The sequence below is a fragment of the Caloenas nicobarica genome, chromosome 4 (assembly GCF_036013445.1).
Source record: "Caloenas nicobarica isolate bCalNic1 chromosome 4, bCalNic1.hap1, whole genome shotgun sequence".
In the NCBI taxonomy this organism is placed as follows: domain Eukaryota; kingdom Metazoa; phylum Chordata; class Aves; order Columbiformes; family Columbidae; genus Caloenas; species Caloenas nicobarica.
This window is the reverse complement of record NC_088248.1, coordinates 15361604-15380399: the sequence shown is the minus strand read 5'-3', so window position 1 is coordinate 15380399 and position 18796 is coordinate 15361604. Positions and strand designations below refer to the sequence as shown.

At 38.2% G+C, this 18796-nt stretch overlaps 1 protein-coding gene across 2 annotated transcripts in view; it reads right to left on the bottom strand.

Annotated features, from left to right (window-relative positions):
- Nucleotides 1-1369: 1369 nt before the first annotated feature.
- The window catches only part of LARP1B (La ribonucleoprotein 1B), a 36120-nt gene continuing 18693 nt past the window's right edge, over nt 1370-18796 (bottom strand). Inside the window, exons 8-19 of one of the 2 annotated variants that reach the window (XM_065633562.1) lie at nt 15920-16064; nt 15480-15654; nt 14529-14677; nt 13645-14016; nt 11776-11899; nt 10789-11000; nt 10284-10390; nt 9612-9769; nt 9162-9306; nt 7855-7964; nt 7517-7644; nt 1370-6814 (exon numbers count right to left, since the gene is read on the bottom strand). In XM_065633562.1, coding sequence (XP_065489634.1) covers nt 6581-6814; nt 7517-7644; nt 7855-7964; nt 9162-9306; nt 9612-9769; nt 10284-10390; nt 10789-11000; nt 11776-11899; nt 13645-14016; nt 14529-14677; nt 15480-15654; nt 15920-16064 — 2059 coding nt within the window. In that variant the 3' untranslated portion in view covers nt 1370-6580. Of the gene's footprint in view, nt 6815-7516; nt 7645-7854; nt 7965-9161; nt 9307-9611; nt 9773-10283; nt 10391-10788; nt 11001-11775; nt 11900-13644; nt 14017-14528; nt 14678-15479; nt 15655-15919; nt 16065-18796 lie in introns of both variants that reach the window. The other variant, XM_065633561.1, reaches the window with a different exon arrangement.

Sequence of the window (18796 nt, the reverse complement as noted above, 5' to 3'; positions counted from 1 at the left end):
TGTTAATACTGTTCCTCACTCTTGTGGGTTATTTTTCCTTTCAAGACCCGGCTTTTGGAGAGTCTTGAAGACTTACTCAGGTAAGCTGTAGTTAAGAGAATAAACCTATGCAGATGCATTTATGGTGGGGAAGAAAAAAAATCAGCGATTGTAAATAAAGGAGAAGCATTCTAGAAAATCATGTAACATACAGTAAATATATCTTGTGGCACTGATAGAACAAGAACACTGGAGATCTATACACAGCTATCACTTAACATACCATAGAAATTTCACTGTACTCTGCTAAATTCAGAACTGTGACACTATGAAGCTCACGACGTGCAGCTTTATGGCTTACACCTGTACCTCTGTTTGCACATTTCACCTGTGGTAAGTCTACAGTAACAGATTTCTGTATGTACATTCTGTTGAATTGTAAACTGTGTCACTCCAGGAACTATAAATGAAACAAACAAAAATCCTCCATCAAATCACATGTAGCTTACCTGTCCTAAAAGGCAGGTTAAATTCTCTCCTTTGTATATCCCAGCTTGGCATAGAATAGTTTGATTGCAGCAGCAGCAGCAACAGCTGGAGCCAGGTTACACTCACTGGTTCTTGCACAGGCTGAACAATCCGTTAGGTCTGTGGCTGTTTAACTGAGGGAAGCGCTGGTTCCTGCTTCAGCCGTGTCCTTATAAGCTGAGCGTTGGTGCAGCGTCCAGCCTTCGGTTTGTACAGCAGAACTATAATAAGTGTCTGCTCGTCTTAACGCTGCTGAAATGCTGGGTATGCTGGTGTAACTAACCACAAAAATATGCGTTCTAGGTGGAACGATGGAAGCTACCAAGGGATAAAGAAAAGCTGGCTTGCATTGGACTGGAGCTAGGAGTTCTTTTGCTGGGTGCTTTGCTAGGTGTTTTTTCTTTGGTTGTTTTGGTTTGGTTTTTTTACACCAAATCTCTCACTGAAAGGTTTTACGCTACACTTCATTTACAATATGCCTTTCACTTTTATCTTTTGCTCCAGCTCTTGCACCTGGTCATGGCACAATGATGTGTGCAGCAGGAAAGGACATCAGATAAACTTTGTTTTTTTTCCCCAGGCTTCCACATAAAAATACAGGTGCTATGTGTTACAGCTTCTCCCGTACAAAGTCATGACTGCAGGTTTGTAACACTTGCCAGGAGTTACTCTGCTCCTCCCTCATTACAGCTGTCAGTATTGAAAGAATGGTAGTTTTGCACATCCTGTGAATTCCAACCCAAGTGCAGCCTTTTCCTTTCCCTTGCTACAAGAAATGCAGTGAGGCTTAGTCACATTGAAATTATGTGAAGTTGTTTTTTCTTTGGTGTTTTTTTATTGTTTTAAAAGAACAACACTCAAATTTTTACTTTTATGACAGTACTGGTTGAACAGCAGGACAGGTAAAGGATGACTTTTGCTTTGAAGCAAGTTACCGGTAACTGCGAAGAACACGAAACTGTCATCTCTGGCAGCAAGTATGTTGCACAGACTTAATCCTGTATTTTGATGTCTAGTGGATCTAAATCAGCCTCATTCATCCTGCGTACAAAGTCACTGGTGATTTAGAGCTGACGGCTTAACTAAAAGTGCTTTAAAGCGCACACTGTAGCTTTCATTTTTATAAAAAGTTGACACCTACAAAGAATAACTTAAAATAACATCAGATCCATCAATTTCAGTGCAATTAATATAATAATGTTATGGAGGCATTCATCTGTGTGACGTTTGTGTCAATCACTTGGTCAAAATTCGCTATTAACTAAAATGACAGGCAGCTTGGTACTGACAATGTGTTAAATTTTGTTTAAGCAACATAGGGGACTTGAAGGGAGTATTTGTCATCATCTTTAGAAACAAAATACATTTCCAGTTTAATAAAGGACTTGTTTTCCTAGGCTAGACTTAGTGATAAACTAGTTTGACTAGTCATTTGTTTTGACATTTCTGCCTAATTTGTACATTGCTTCCCAAAAAATCCTTTATTATGGCAGGAAATCTATTTTTAAACATTCTTTAATAAAGGAAAAAAAAAAGTACCATGTTGTTACTTAATTTGAACATGAATTTCTACTAAGGACTACAGAATTATCCTTTCACGTGCTTGTACTCACTTGTATCTTTTTATTGAGGTAATCTACTTTTCCTTGGCTGATGTTTAAATCTTCCATCCTTCAGAGTCAGACACAGCATACAAAATTAAAAAGCAGTTTGGCACTCTCCTTCTGATCTTGTTTCACTTTAAGTGTCTTAGTTCTAAGCTGTTTTCTAACTTTTTTTTTTTTTTTTTTTAATTCCTGCAAAATCAGTTTGATTTCACTATCTTCATTCTAAAGGTCAAGGAATAGTTACTTAAACCTTACTTATGTTTTGTTTGAGTCTCCTTTGTAATTGTTTTTTTTCCACACTTAAAGCTTGTGGGATCTCATTTCCTCCAGGAAATACAGGCATTGTTGTGCAGAATGGTACAAAATATTGATCAGATCTAGTACTTTGAATAGAATAGTCTTCCTGGCTGCGCTTTGGGGTTGGTTTGGGTTTTTTTTTTTTTTGGACCAAGCTGTGTAGTTTTTCATGAAGTGTAACTCACTCAATACAGCACCTACCTACCGAAGTATGGCTGAAATTCACTTACTAAGCTGAGAGCACGTTTGTGCTGAGGTGCTGTGGCCTTAGAACCCTTCTTGCTGTCCTAGTTGTGTCATTTCACGTTGCAAACTCCAGTGTGGGCTGTGGGGAAGAACCTGCCCTTGCTGTCTGACTGATCCTCAGGCAGGAACGGAATGGGCCAGTTGCAGCTGAAGATTTGGCTCTTCATTCCTTTTCCTACTTAACTTTAGTAATAATGTTAACTTTGGCCTCAAAGGCTTACTTGAATATGGAAACCAAATTAATAAGTATGAACATTACTGACAATCCTTCCACTAGCTTCTGATTTATGGTTAAAGGTAAATGTTTACTAGCAGGTGTTTACAGATTGGGTTCTTTTGATAGAACATAGGTGCCAAAGTTAGTTCAAATGCAGGTTAAGGGTTGTTTACCTGTAAATTAAAAACAAACAAACAAACCAACCCCTAAACATGTTCTTCACTCTTTCTGTTTGGGGATTCTTGTGGTTTTGTGTATTTTATTTTCCTGTACCAGAAGGCAGCAATTTATAATGTGTTTCATAGAGATCCAGTCTGGCACCACAACCTTCCAGCAAAAAGGCCATTAATAAATCAAATTGCCCTCATATTCTGGTTACAAAGTTTATTTCTTTTTTTTAAGAGGTGATCATATTTTACACTGAGCTGTCAAGTGTTTTAGATAGTGTCTACACTTGTAGGTTTTGCCCAGCTGTGTAAGCATCTAAGAATAAAGCCTTGTGAAGGTGTAGAGTTCTGGTGGCAGGTCTGGGTTTGTCACTTGACCACAATCATTCAATTACTGTTTGCACAAAAGCTCCCTTTCTCTTGACTGACTTTAGCACCCATTTCACAGCACTGAAATCACTGTCCTTTGTTTTTACGTATTTGAAGGCATGATTTTTTTTTTTTTTTTTTTTTTACTAGAAAGAACGTTCAAAGCTGCTTAGTTGAGGTTTCTAACCAAGGCACTACCTTAGAACAGATTCCTTCAAAATAATGTTGCCGTTTAAGCTGTGCTGTGAAGTTTCACGCTGCTTAGCTCACGTAACGATAGTACCTTAGAAAAGTTAAAAGCTGTTAAGTCTGCTATGGGGTCAGGTTTTGTCTCCCCCAGAGCCGCCGATCCCTGTTAAATTCCAGGAGCACCAGTCACACAGTCTACTACTGCTAAGATTAGGAAAACACTACCTGGTGTCCATCTCGAACAAGAGCCAGCTTGGGTCTTCCCCTCATTCCTTTTTAAAAAGCCTTTACAATCCAGTACTTCGAACATGACTAAGGAAAAAATCTTAATGAGTTTAGGCAGGGTGGCATTTTGAAATATTTGTACGGTCATTCCTCACCAGAAGAAATGAAGACAAACCTAAACAGAATTCTTAAATAAGCACAGGGGAGAATTTTTAGACAAGGAAAGGTCTAAGACTTGCTAAGTGTTCAGTAGCAGACTGCTGGTAGGAGACAGCCATTCGTCAGACAGACAAACTGAAGGTTGGCTTAAATGGATCTAAGAGGCATCGGAAAGCACGTTGGACATATGTGTGTGTGTGTTCCAAGGCAATACGGTTCTGCAACAAGTATGCAAGTTACTGGAAGGTGATTAACCACTTGAAGCCACATATAGAAAGCTAAACCAGCAAAGTCTTTGGGGTTCATTCCAAAATTCAATAGTTTTGTTGTCAGCTTGGTGTGCAATATAAGTATCGTTCTTCACACCTGTCTGCAAGGGGAGAGGGGGGAGATTCAAGCCCCTGGGAGGTGAAAGGGGACATTGCTGACAGGCAGCCAAGGGACCTGTGTGGCTTTTTATCTGCAGATAAAGGGACGCTGTCTAAGCACCTGGCCCTGTAGAGGCCAACAGGACAGGCAGCAGGTAAAGTATTCACTCTCTTTGCTTTCAGCCGTATTTATCATTCACCTGGCACATTTTTCTTTGACAAAAACCCAGTCATATGAAAACAATAAATCAATACTGAACGTGAAGAAAGCTGGCCCACATTCTAAGAAACTTCAGCCCTTAACAGGTTGGGTTTCCCCAACCTTAGTCGGGTTTCCATACCTTAGTGCCCCAGAGGCAACAGAAATTCACATGCAATTTTACAGCCTTACACTCTTTCAAGTTGTTTTTCTTCACGCTTTGGGGGAAAAAAGAAGTTAATATACAACATTATTGGGGTTTTTTTGGTTGTTTTTATAAAATTTGTCAAGATATCACAAAATTACACACACGAAACGCTTAATCTGCATATTTTCCAATGAAAAATGAAAGGAAATATCTTAAATCTATTACTTGTATATACAATTTCAATCCAAATTTACATTTGCATCATTTTCTTGAATAGCAAGAGGCATGGATCAAACACAGAATTGAGATGTGTCACTTCAGCATATTTATAGGATGTTATTTCAAATATCGGTGTGTGTTCATTTAAATTCATTTAGAACAGGCCACTTACAAAAGGCTCAATTTTGTATTGAAATTGTATTAACTGTTGGGAAGGCCACTGCTAACATATTCTCATTTACAATGCAAACATTCGTAATTCATTTCATTGAGATTCACCAGACAATGACTAAAGAATTACTGGACTTGTTAGAACCTCTGAGATCCAGTACGGGTTTAAAACCCCCTCTGTGGATGCGCGGTCAGTTTGGTCAGGGGTTAAGGCATTTGTGCTAGACAGAACTTTTTAAAGGTAGCTGAAGTCCTTTCTGCAGTTAACTAACAAAAAGCTGAAATTCTGCTCACCTACTCTTGGAAGAGGTAAGCTACCCAATCAGAGTTGTTCTTGAGTCTTGAAAAACAAAGTGATGAAGTTAATAAGAAATTACAGGATATAAACATCCCCATCTTTCAGCTACAGAAATTAATTTGTATTTGAGTAACTTACATTCAGTGAAATTGTATTTAGACCTGTTTGAAATTATTTAGGCTTAGCTAGCACAATTTAAGCAGAACTTCACTCAGATATTGCAGAATAAAGCAAAAAATTAATTTTACAAGGAATACTTTGTTTCCCTCCAAACTAATTTTCATTACTTGAAATATGGAGGAAAAAATATTTTAAAAAATTATGCTTCTCCTGTTAAGAGTACTTCATCGTAAGAGAATTCAAATGAAGACACCTCTCAAGCCGAGAATAATTTCAATAAGTTTGCTATTTTAACAACCTGCACAAACTGTAGATACTGTCTGTTAATTTAAGACACTATGAAATCAACAGATCCATTTCCCCCCTTTTTTTTTTCCTGTTGCTCAAGTTACTAAGAACCAGTAGTGAAGGAAATATCTGCAAAACTATCCCAGTTATGTCCACTCAAACTCCATACTTAATAAAATACTAACTATGGAGACCCTGAAAAAAAAATAGAAACTATATCTTTAAATAGAATCCAGAAATGCAGTTTCCTATATAGCTGCACATTCTCAAGTGTGCTTTTGCACAAAAAACGTACTTTTTCATAGTTACAGATTCAGGAGCAAACCAATCACATAGATCCTTTCTTTTACATTTAAAATTATACATATAACATCATCTTTTTTGCTTTGGTAAAATACAAATAATGAGAAAATCTGGGTAAAGAAAGCACAGTAAATACCACAGATATGTCATACCTTTTTTAAGAAATACGAACTGAAATGTAAGGCATCCCCCACAGTATCTTTTGCATATGCAAGGAATGCAGTTCTTTGTAAACAAAAGCTTGAGGAAAGCAATACTGGAGCCAAAGAATCTTCCCTAGGATCCTTCTGATGATGCCAAAACCAAGAGCTACTCTCCTAGGGCAGGTGTTTTGGAAATAAATCCTGTGAAAAAGAGAATCCAATCCTTTGTCTTCCCATACATTTTTAATCATGTGTTAGATTGGCTCACCTTGAAGATCTCCAAATTAAAACGGTGATGATGTAAAAGTTGATTCTCAGGGACGCAGGCTTGTCTTTAAGTCTATTTCTCTGGTACATCACTTTCTATAGATTTGGCGGCAGCATTGCTATGGCCTATGGACGCTTGCACCGTATGGCCAGCAGTGACGCTTCCCAGTGCCCGGGACTGACAGGCAGCCGTGGGTTTAGCCGCAAGAAGCGTTTTAGAAGAATTAGACTGATGTCTGCGATGACCTGAATCCTCAGCTGTTGCAGCAACTGGTCTCTTTCTGCCAGATTCTTCACTAATAGGAGGCTGAAAATAAACATTGTCAACCTATTAAAAGATTTTTCTGTAAGGACTGGTGGTATTTGCCTTTGCATATACTTAAAGAATCCCAAAAGACAGAGCATTCCATAATTAGGACCTCAGTTAGACCTAGTAATCTTAGTTATTCAGTCAGGCCTAGTCATCTCAGTTATTCACAACTCACGGATGATATTCCGAAGCCTTCCTGGCCATTTAGCTGGAAGTGCATGTGCATGACACAACTAAGGACTTTAAACAGTCTTGCAGCATTATTTAATCATTGCTGCCCAAATATTTGCCAGAGCTCCTAGAAAATTAGGATCACAGAGGACAATGGTGAGGTAGTACTCCACAGCCTGGCTATGAAAAGCAGGGCTGCACTGTACTCTGGGATGACACAGTTTAAGAATTCAGCATTCTACAGAAAGGGCACATCCAATTTGGCATATGAATGTCTGTCACAGTTCATTAAGAAATGCCAGTTGGGCATTAATTCATTTGCCAAATTCCTCAACAGTGTCAAAGTCGTCAGTCTTACCAGATGACAAACTATTTTTTGCTATTTATTTCATTACACAATGAAAATGCATCAATGGAACCATATTTTGGTTCAAAAAAGAATCTCAGTTTACCTTGCAGGAAAAATATTTGCACACCCAATAATATTTGCACACCCGATACTTATCTAAAATAGGTACTGAAACTTACATCCACTCTGAAGTCCTCCAGTCTCTTAAATTTACTAAGGTATTCTTGCAGTTTGGGGTCAATAGCTGGAGTCTTGTGCTGAGAGTATTTTAGATAAGCCCAAAATTTTTCCAGTCCATATAGCTGACCTAATAATAGAAAAAGATAATTTTACCAATTTATAAAGGTCAGACTTAATTAAAAACTTAATTATTTGCTGGTAACTATATGCTTAAGAAAATTGTAAAATAAAAGGAACATGAACAAAAGCTGCTCTTGGCTGTATTTAACAAGGAACTGGGATTATCTCCCAACTGAAGTTACCCCAGTGTGAGCAGTGACTGGCTTATGATAATTACCAGCTTCATAGTCTCTCTTGGTTTCTTCTTGGAAATCCTTGAATATTTCTTGCCTGAACTTCTTTTCTAGGCCATAGCTGTAAAATCTAAACAAACATTCCAATCCGTACCTGTAAGAGAACAAAGAGGTACAAAAATCTTACACATACATTCCCCAGAAGGATCCAAGTTTTCAGTGCCTCCTTGCATTTAAGTGAATGGCATAGTCTATTTCACCCTTCTCCTAAAAAAACCAAACAACAACTTGCTTTTCACAGCTGTTTTTATCGACTTATTGTTCTGTAACGCCTCCACAAATAATCCAAACTGACTCAGGAAAGGCAGGTTTGTCCCATGGTTTCAACTTACGAACTACAGACGCTATACACATGTATGAAATGCAAGAGGAAAAAAACCAACCAAGCAACAAAACCAAAAAACCAGAAAACAAACACCACACACAAATACCCACAAAAAACCCCAGATGCGTAGGGCAGGACCGTGTTCTTTCAGCAGCAGGGTCTCTGGCTCGGTAGGCAGCAGCGCTGTGGCTTTGGCTGCCACATGGTCACCAGAGCTGCCTTGGGCCTCAGACAGCTGGCACCTCCTGTTCTGCATTCGCTGGCTGCCACCTTAGACCCTTTAAGAGCCTTCGGAAGTTTCTCCTGGTAAGTGTATGCTTGGATAATCACAGAGGATCAAGACAGCTCAGAGCAGGGACAAGGTATGAGTAAAGCCACCTCTGCAGCGCAGGATCTGTCACTGCAGTCTCAGACAAGGTATCTGCACTGCGGGATCTCCACGGCCAGTACTGCCTCACTTGGCATTCAGAACGTTGGGCGACCTTCTCTCTTTGGCGAGGGAAACGGGCAAGGGGCGGCGGGTGAAAGGAAGGGAATAACATCAAAAAGCTCCAGGGGCAGTGGTAATGTCCTTTGGGGTCATTTTTCTGGTATTTTTGGAAGGCAAGAAGCAGTCTGAACAAGCTGAATGAGGTTAAGAATGTCTCCACCTATGGAAGGACGAATCTCATGAGCATTTAGTAAATACGGAGCTGACTTGTCACAGTCAAGTTACAGGATTTTGTAGAATTCAGGACCTGTCACAAGTTGGGAAATGCTGGATGTTTAGCTATTTATCTGCAAAGCACAAATATATGCAAACAGTTTTTTGGTATTAAAATAACATACAGACTGCTATTTTAAAGTTTTACAAAGAGTCAAAGCTGATACTAAAAAAAGTTCACCTCAGATATACAAAAACTTCAAAGTCATTAAGATGAATGGTAAGACCTCAACAGTTCTTAACTTCCAGGAAGAGCTGAATACCTGTAGTGTTCTTTTGCATCATCTAGAGCAAGTTGTCTGAATTCTTCATACATTTTCCTGTTAAAGTGATCTCTCAGGAAAAAGGACCAGAAACGAAAAAGTGTGTTCATTTCTTGGGACTGGCCAATTCCCAACCGTTTTCTCTCTAGCGGGGAGGGAAAAAAAAGAGCTATTTTAAATTTTTCAGCAGAATATTTTCAGGTGCTTTCCCATTGGTAATACACACACAAGATCTTCAAGTTGCTTAAGTTAAAATTTGAGTGTTGTGGGTTTTTTTTTTTGTCAGGGAGTTAAATGCAAAGCAGAGTTCATAAAATATAAACATCAAATAAATTTTATTTTCCTTCCCAAGAAAAAATTAAGAATAACGAACAATGTGGAGAAAGCTGGTATCAGATGACACCTGGTAACTTCTACCTAAAATTTTAGGAAGCGCATTTAGCAGCTTACCCGCTAGACACCTTCGACGATATTTGTGGTACACATGTTGAGTGAAGCCATTTTCCCTTAACAGTTCATGAGAAGGATGCTGAAACTTTGGGAGAGAATTTGGGGTACACCCGTAACTTCCTGCTAGTGGAGCTCCTTCTGAAGGCGAAGCATTGGAACTGCTGAAGGAAAAAAAAAAAAACTACAACAAAAACACGACGACACGTTTTTGTCCAAGCGGTGCTTTTCTGCGGAATCAGTTTTCAGCCATTCTCATCTACACAAGAGCTGTCAGAATAGTGCAGTCACCTGATGACCACTACGATGTGTGCCTGGGGTCCCACATGCACCTCAAGAAAATCACATTCTGTGCCAACACGTCAAGAAACAGGCCGTTGTGGACAACAACAGTGAAACATTACTGTAATGCTTGATTTTTAAATGACCATTTAAAGGCAAACAAAAAGACTGAAGTGAACATCAGTACTTCAAGCAATATTACTGCTACTATACCATGGATCCAAGAACATTGTGAGAATAGCCTAGTTAGCTTACTTCCAAACAGCCTTGTATTGTTTTTTCTTTCTTGATCGCTCTTTTCTTGCTTCCATTATATCGACCACAACCTGTTTCTTCATTAGCAGTGAGAACTAACGACATTGCAACAAATTTTCTATGACAAAAAAAATTTACCTCACAGAGGAAGTCCTGGGCCTGTGGTCTCTGGAATCCATCACCCAGCCAACGTGACACTCTAAAGGAGGATTTGTACTGTGTCGTGTTTTTCTTTTTCTTGGAGTCTAAGAAAGTAAAAGAAGTATTTATTTCCCTAATTTGATTTCACTCATTTTCTCCCTCATAACACAGAGTTCTAAAGATGCTATATTCTATCTAACACATTATAAAGTCACAACATTGCAGTTTCATAATCTAAAGATTCATCTTCTGTAACAAATTGAAAATCTTTAGACATTACACTTTTTCCATCAAGGACTTTTAAGAAGTGTTACAAAGAAAACTCGGAAACCATTTTGTAGAAATAAAAAAAGAATGAATACGGTAAATATTTTTAAGATAAACAATTAAAAAGTATAAGTGTTTCATTTTTTGCCTTTTCATTATTGTTAAGTTGTACGCACAGACATGAATTTTACAAGCTTTTTCTGGTTTTAAAAAAATATCATGTCTTTCCATTTACCTTTACATCAACAGATTGTGCTTCTTTAACAACAGGGTAGAACCTGGGTGTTTTGTTGGGATCCTGCAGCCTTGGGGTGCGAGGTGTTCGTGGGGTGACGCCCGGGTGAACGCAGGGAGAATCTGGAACTGCTGTTGGCAACGATCGAGCCATTGCTGCTGTTGGCGGTACTTCGACACTTGACAAATCAGAAGCCATCTCCTCTGCTGAATCTGTAGGCAGGAAAGGAAAAGCTCCACTTTCAAGACAAACTTATGATTTCAAAGCCTAAGCTCCCCTAGTATCTAGTACCTTAATGGCCTGTTTAATTTCAAGGGAACTACATCATTCACAAAAGGACAGTCGAAGCAACAAAAAGCACTTGGTGTAGAAGCAGTACGAACTGACTGCTCAGAACTATGAAATAAATATTTCAGGCATGCCTTTGCTAGAAAATTCAAATCAATTTCTTTCTTACTTGTTTGTTCTTTTCTATTCGCATTAGCAAGGTAATGGAAAATAAACATTTGTGAAAGTGTAACCACCTTCTTGCCTTTTGGTGAGGTGGTTTTCTTCAACTACTTTAAAGATGCTATTAGCATGTGTCCTAGTAAATGTTAATAATAATACCATATCAGAAATACCTTGAAAGATAAGGTTTGAACATTGTACTGCTCAGTAAGGTTATGATACAAGTGGAAGATTCTTCTAACCTCCCTTTTTTCTACTCCATTTCCCATAAAAACCCAGGTTTCTAGAGGATGTTTCACAACATCGCTACCTATTACTTTACACATTGTAAATGTCAAGTTACCCAGCAAGGACCTGGTGTTGGTATATGGTGACAAGAAGACAGAACATTGCCTGTTGATGCTCATATATATCCTTAAAAGTCCTAGTAGCGGCTTCTTCTAATGCAACGGAAACCATGCTACAGAAAGAGTTAACACACCTACAAAATGGTTCTCCATTACAGGGATTCTAAAAAACGAAATTTGTATTATTTACCTTTCTGTAACCCTGGAGGTCCTGAAGGAACTTCTTGGGTTGGATCAGCAATCGGTTCTGGAGCAAGATTATAACATTCTTCTTTGCTAATGAGATTTAGCTTCTTAAAGTTCTCAATCTCTTGCTGAATTTAGAGAAAGCAAATTGTAAACACAAATCACAGTAATAGATATCATCCTGAGGAATGGGTGAATTTCATAAAAGAGAAAACGAACAAGCCAGAATTAACACGCAGCTACACGTACATAGCCAGTACACATTTCGTGTAAGGGAGATGGAAGCACTCCCCAGCACATACCATAAAAAAGTTGCCATGAACACTGTATGTAACCTTCTAAAAGAGCTCATGTTGCTCTAGCTACAAGAAACAGTTGTGCCAACAAATAGGTGACTGGAGGCAGGTAAGGCCGACTACATGTGATTGTTCACAGACAAACAGGAACTAGAAATAACTGAGATCCTGTTCCTTGCCAAGCCCCAAACCATCCCTTCTTCTGCAGTAAGCGTGCCAAGGAAGGTCCTAGCAATTTGGGGGAGGGGCCCTGCTCCCTTTCTCAGGCTACATCTAAAGAAAAGCCAGTATTTGTAAATAAAGTGTTCAGCCTGTTTTTTTTGTTGGACTGGTAAGTTAAAATGCAGAAGGATAGGATTTTCCAAGATGCATGGCAGCATCTCCAATCACTCATGCCCCTAACTCAACTAAATCAACCAGGTGAGGTGGCACATGTGTGTGCGTGAAAAATCTTGTTTAAATCATTGCCAAGTACATAATAACAACAAAAATTAAAATTTCTCTTGCTATGTGCTACTTCTCACTCTCCTCCTCCAGTTTGCTGGCTTTCTTGGTCCATTTCCTTTGTAATAAAAACTCCGTATTCTGAATTCTACCTTCATTTCTGGCTCTTATTCTCAACATTCATTTCTATCTTTGCCAGCTCTTTTTCATACCCACTTGCTCCATTTCTCCTTTAAGCTACTTTCCCCCCACCCAGCCCAGCTTTGCCCTGATGCAGAAAGATACAGCTGCTCCCCTCACTGCTTAGTGTTTAGGTAGTTTTATATTTCTGTACACATCATATCTGCTAGTGGTACCATGGGATTGCCTACAGACGCACCACTGGCTGCGCTTCACTCACACAAAATAAGGGGTTTCTTAATAATCCAAGAGCAGTAAGTGACAGGACTGCACTGTGCCATGTTGACCTCTGCCTATGAAGTGCTGGAGTTCAACTCATCTGTAATTTTACAGTTGCTTAGTATATTTAAAAAAAAAAAAAAAAAAAAAAAAAAAATCACAAAGCTCACAATTTTGCAAAGTTTTGAAAACCTCCAAGACCTGGGCCTACACACAGGCTAGGAACTAAAAGAGTTTCTATAAAAAAATAAGGTGTGCAATTCAAAGTTTCAGTTGCTCACAGAGCAATCGTTCTAACAAGTTACAAGGCAAACAGAACCTTAGTAAAAAAACTGCTTTAAAATGACTGCATTACCTTCCTCTCTTTTTATCTCATCTCAGACATGTGCCCCCTTCCCCTATGGCAGGAGTTTGCAAATGTTATGAAACAAACTATTCATAGAACAAGAAAACACTGGAAAACTTGAACCATCTCCAAAATGTTAAAAATAGTTCTAAAAAATATTCAGTGTTTCTGGTCAAATCTGTAACACGAAAAACTTGCTGTTTTTGCTTTCAACTGTTTACAATATTATCAAAATAAAGATAATTCAATAAATCTTTAAATTCAACTACTGACACTTTTCTTTTTTGAAAGTGTAGCGTTTCATAATGACATAGCAGATGGCTGAAATTAATTTTGGAACTGTTTGGACAGGTATGGTGGTTTTCAGGTCAAAAATGAAGAGAGTTACCTTCATGATAGTGTCGTTTTCACTCTGCTCCGTCCACAAATCCTGTTCATAATAGTACAAGCCATCATTAATAACTTTAGCAAGTTCTGATGTAATTTGTGCATGGCATACATGGTTGCCAGTACGGTCTCCACCAAGGTGTTTTCTCATATATGGTGGTGTCTGTGTTACAATCAAAATCTTGTTTATGTCCTGATCATCAATTTCATATTCCGAATCGCTGTCTGACCAATCAGCAAATTTATTCTTCCGACCTTGAATATGTTCCATCTCTTCATCAAACAAAAAATCAAGTTCTTCTTGTTCTTGTTCCTCTGGAGGTGGGGGTGGCTGTTGGTGATCTGATGTTTGATCAGGTATAGGAACACTTTCCTAAGTTAGAAAAGGTGATGTGTTTTATATTTGAATTGGATAGTGAGTATCCAAAATGGGAGACAACCAGAACATGATAGAACATTTTCAATAAATGAATGTATGGGAATTAGAAACAATACAGCCACTTTCAGATGTTTATTACGTAAATGACTGTTCTAAATAATTCTGCTGTAAGCTTTTAGAACAATCCTCAATGTGCATTACAATACATTTTTCAATAATCAACAGGAACAACTCTCCCATCAGTGGAGAAAGAAAAAACAAAAAAACAAACCAAAAACACACCCACACAGTATTTCCTTTTCATTTTGGTGAGGTTTGGATGAGGATTTTAAACACATTTAGTTATTCCAGGTGTGGCAGAGTGAGAAGTATGCACACTAACAGTATGGCACCATCAAGTATTACATATGTTAAGACATGAAAAATCTTGTTTTACAGTATAACCTGAAAGCTGGCAGGTTTTGCATTTGTTTATTTAACCACAAGTTAAAGGGTTTTGATTTTACCTTTAGTTTGACCGTGGGTGCATGATGCCTCTTCTTCACTTCTATCCAAGGCTCAGAGTCCAAGTCAGGCAAACTTGTAGACAATCCTTTAGACATTGTCTGAAAATTACTTGTTTCAGTGTTTTCCTTTGGAGAACTTGGTGCAGACTCTAGCATTGGAAAACAGTAGTTCAGTTCCTGTCAGGGGTTGTTCTGTTTGGTTTTTAATGGTTTCAGTAGCCTTTCTTCTAACCACAGTACCGTTTTTTTTCTAGCTCTATGGTTAAATATAACACTTAGCAGCAGAATTTCTTTTCATTTTTAGGAGACAGCTTTTCACGGTTCACTCAGCATCTTCAGAAAAGATCAATTTCAGCAACTTATTTACACAAGAAAGTAGCTAACAGTTTGAGAAAAATTATGTGTTACTCAGAAAACAAGAACAGCACGTTAGGGACCTGTTTTCTCTTCGCCATTCTCTAGCTCTACGGATGAGTGCCTAACTCAGTCTTCAGTTTTCCCATTTACCTCCAGCCAATATTTTAGTAAAAGATTTCCTTGCCAAGGGCTGTCAGCAAACAAAGCCATCTCCCTATTAATAATGTCAATGAGATCCCCATCCAAAACCAGGGTGCACCAAATAACGAGTTAACTTTCAGCTGCTACCAAAATGAAGCAGATTTTATGACTAAATGAAGATTACTATTACTACTTCTACCACCACTGCTAATAAAGGACTGTAGTCCATTATACTATATTCTGGAGAATGTTCACAGCCATAACGCATAAGACACATTTTTAATGGACTTCACATCAGCCATGTGACTCGGCGACTGCAATGCTGACAGGCGTTATCGGCTGAATAAATGGTTACCAAATGTACAACGTCTATTACGAAATCAGTAGCAAGAAGCAAATACCCTAGCCTAGAGAGAGTCCTAAACTTATGTTTTTATACAATAGACCCTTTACCAGTATGTGAGTCAAAAATTTGGCCTGGTATGAATTCTGGACAATTGATGAGCTGAGAAAAGTCAGTCGGCGGCAGGCTGCACGGAGGGGGACCTGGAATTGGCCACTTTTCCGGATCGACCCTTTTTCTTATCCTCTGATCCACAGTTTCGACTTCTGTACTGTCCTTTAGGGCCTGCGTGCCAACCATATTATAGCTTTAAAAACTTCACATATCCAGCACCACCCCCCAAAAAGCACAAACAAAAAAATAACAAAAAAAAACCCCAAACAAACCCATAAAACTTTGCAATTTAATAGCAAAAATCGTTTATAAAATAGTTTATAAAATCCTTGTCATAGCAAACAGAAATTTTTCTTAACTTCATAGCACTGACTTTAGATAGCAGTACAAGATTAACGAACCAACTTTCTACATACATAGTTCAGAGTTCTTTTACCTCCAAAATGAGTGCAGCATTTGTAGTCAGAGCCTGCATCCGACGGAAGCTAGCAATCAATGAAACAGGCAGAAATCCTTGTTGGTCCATCTTTCTCCTCAGAAAGAAGTCTCTTTCCAAATTTTCTGTGCTGAAATAATACTCGCTGCAGAAAGAAACAGGCAAAGATGAGCCTATTATAGGTTAAAGAAAATCCTAAAAAAGCAACTTAGAGATTCCTTGTTAAAGTCTTCCATTAAATCAGAGCATACTTTATCATCAACAAAATTTTTCTTTTAACAGGTGTATCATTACAAGTAAGACTTACAGAACAGCATGCATGCTCGACACGTTAAGAGGCTTACAGTCCAGTACACAGGGTTATAAATCAAAGACTCGTTACAACATTTGCATATATGAACTGCATAAGGAAAAACTATGCTCGATTTTTCATTCGCCCATCCTCTCCCTTATTACTTACATGAAGAGAAGGAAACAACACTCTCTTAGCCTCCATATAGATGAAGGACACCTACTGCTTACAGTCAGGGCATAAGCTATTTCCCACACAGCAGTATCAGCGCACCTTCATCCTCAACTGTTAGTTTTTCCCAGTCCAGCACATTACAAGGTTTAAATATCCTATCTGAGTGTTGAGGCACGTCTATGTGCTCTGAATCACTACTTCAAGCATGCTTGTGGGAAGATGAGAAAACAAAAATAGTAATTCTGTATTTGTCATGAAACTGTACCAAAAGGCACAACCGTACACGGAGAAAGGTAAAGTCTAAAAGAAGAGATGATTTTTAGTGGATAAAGAGAAGAGGGACAAGGACCATTTCAGGAATCTGACAGTACCACAGAACAAGAGAGACAAGGGACAAAGACACAGCAGAAACACTAATCTTCTTAAACGATGAAGTTGCTCTATGAAATGATCAGGGTGTCGAGATGTTTTACACTTAATGAAGAGAAAAAAGCAAGGAATTCAAATAATGATCTCTCATACAATGCAAGGGAAGGAGAAGAAATCCTATGAAAAAGAATGGAAAAAAGATTATCATGGTGACTAAAATCTAGGCCTTTCACAGAGTTTACACATCATACCATGATTTTATATATTATGTTCAAGGAATACTATTCCTCATTAGATTCACGACAATGTATGCAGGGAAATATTTAATGGAGAACAATTAAAAATTCTACAACACAAAAACAGAGGTAGTGCAAAATGAAACAAGACAGCTTTAAAATGCTGAGGAAAAAAAAACACATGCAAACATAAAGTTAATTCTAATTTCAACAAAATATAAAACGCTAAGTGTCTCCACTGAAGTGGGGCTCAAGGCCAGAGTTATCAAAAGGAGAGGACTGTGATGCCATCATTGACCCAAGGAAAAGCTTGATATAATTTCTTTCTATAATTTTTGGTAGTTAAAGAAATTTGAAGCAAAAGCTCTCTATATGAAACACTCAGCTCCAAGACAGAATGAATACAAAGCCTCAAAGTTGGACAATAAGACATAGGACAAATGAAAACACCGCCATTAAATCAGAGTGACCAGAGAAGAGAATAAGGCTTTCAGAGAATTAAGCTCTTGCTCAGAGCTATGTAAACTGATCAGTGAAGCACCTGCACACAAAGAGAAGGTTTCTTTCAAGAGTATTCTATTTAGTGTTCTGAACTGCTACGTTTCTTTTCCCTTCCCCGTCTTGAAGATACGCAAGCGCAAAAGCCATGTACCAACATTCTACTAATGTTACCTTTACAGTCATACAGTAAAGGTAAAATCTTGTAAGGATTCACCTAGTTAAAAACTCCACAAGCAGAAAGGGACAATGACTGAACTGCCTCACTTGATGTCCATCACTCTAGAAAAAGGAATGTGAAAGACCATTAATGATAAATGAAGACAATGCACAAGCTTGCTCCAAGTAGAAGGACAAACCTAAACACACACACCCTCCAGCTTTTCTTTTTCATTTTCCTCGGAGTCCCTTCACTTATTCTTGAATTGATGCAGACTTGGATGTATGTCTGAACTTCAATTTATTTCTTTATTTTTTAAAGAAGAGGACTTGAATAAAGATCTACTGTATGTTGCAGACTGAAGAGTTGCTAAGCACTGAAACTTTTAAGACTGACAACTTCAGCCTGTAATTAAAAACATTAAAGATATTTTTGTATGTAATACAAATACTACTCTCTCCTATACATCAAGCTGCTTTGTGGGACAAGTATAAACTGCTTGGTAGCAGTATATTTCTCACTGTAATTGCACATGGGCTCAGTTGCACAGAGTCTCTAAGATTTTTCCCTATTAAGCAGGTAAACTGTTTTAAAATTCAAACCAATCTCACTTCTCTAACATATGCTGATTTATCTGGGACTCCACAAGGAACTCTGAGACCCAACATTTCTGTGCAGCTTTATTCTGTATATACTGTCTTCTTTGGCATAGCCACTTTAATATTTTATAACTAAATTATGAAAGGCAGACAAAACCATCCCCATTTAGAAGCTAATAACAAGTAACTGATGAATAAAGTCTGTTTCCTATAATTTTTAACATGATAAAAGAAGTGATAACAAAACCACTTTTTTGGGTTTTTTAAGGAGTATAAAAATAGTCAGTTATGTTCTAAACCTGCTCAAGAATTTCCCTTTTTCTCATGGAAAGCAAACTCCATAATCAAACTGCCTTAGGATTTTATATGAGACAAGCAACCAAAGGCTCTGCTTAGCCAGCCACGCCAAGTCTTCTATTGACACCTGCCAACCTCTTGTTGCTAAAATAAAATACAAATATAACCAGAAGTCAGATGTGACCAATGCCGTAACTGACATTTTTCTCAGCAGAGGGGGACATCATCATGTCCTACCTTAGAAGGTCTGGA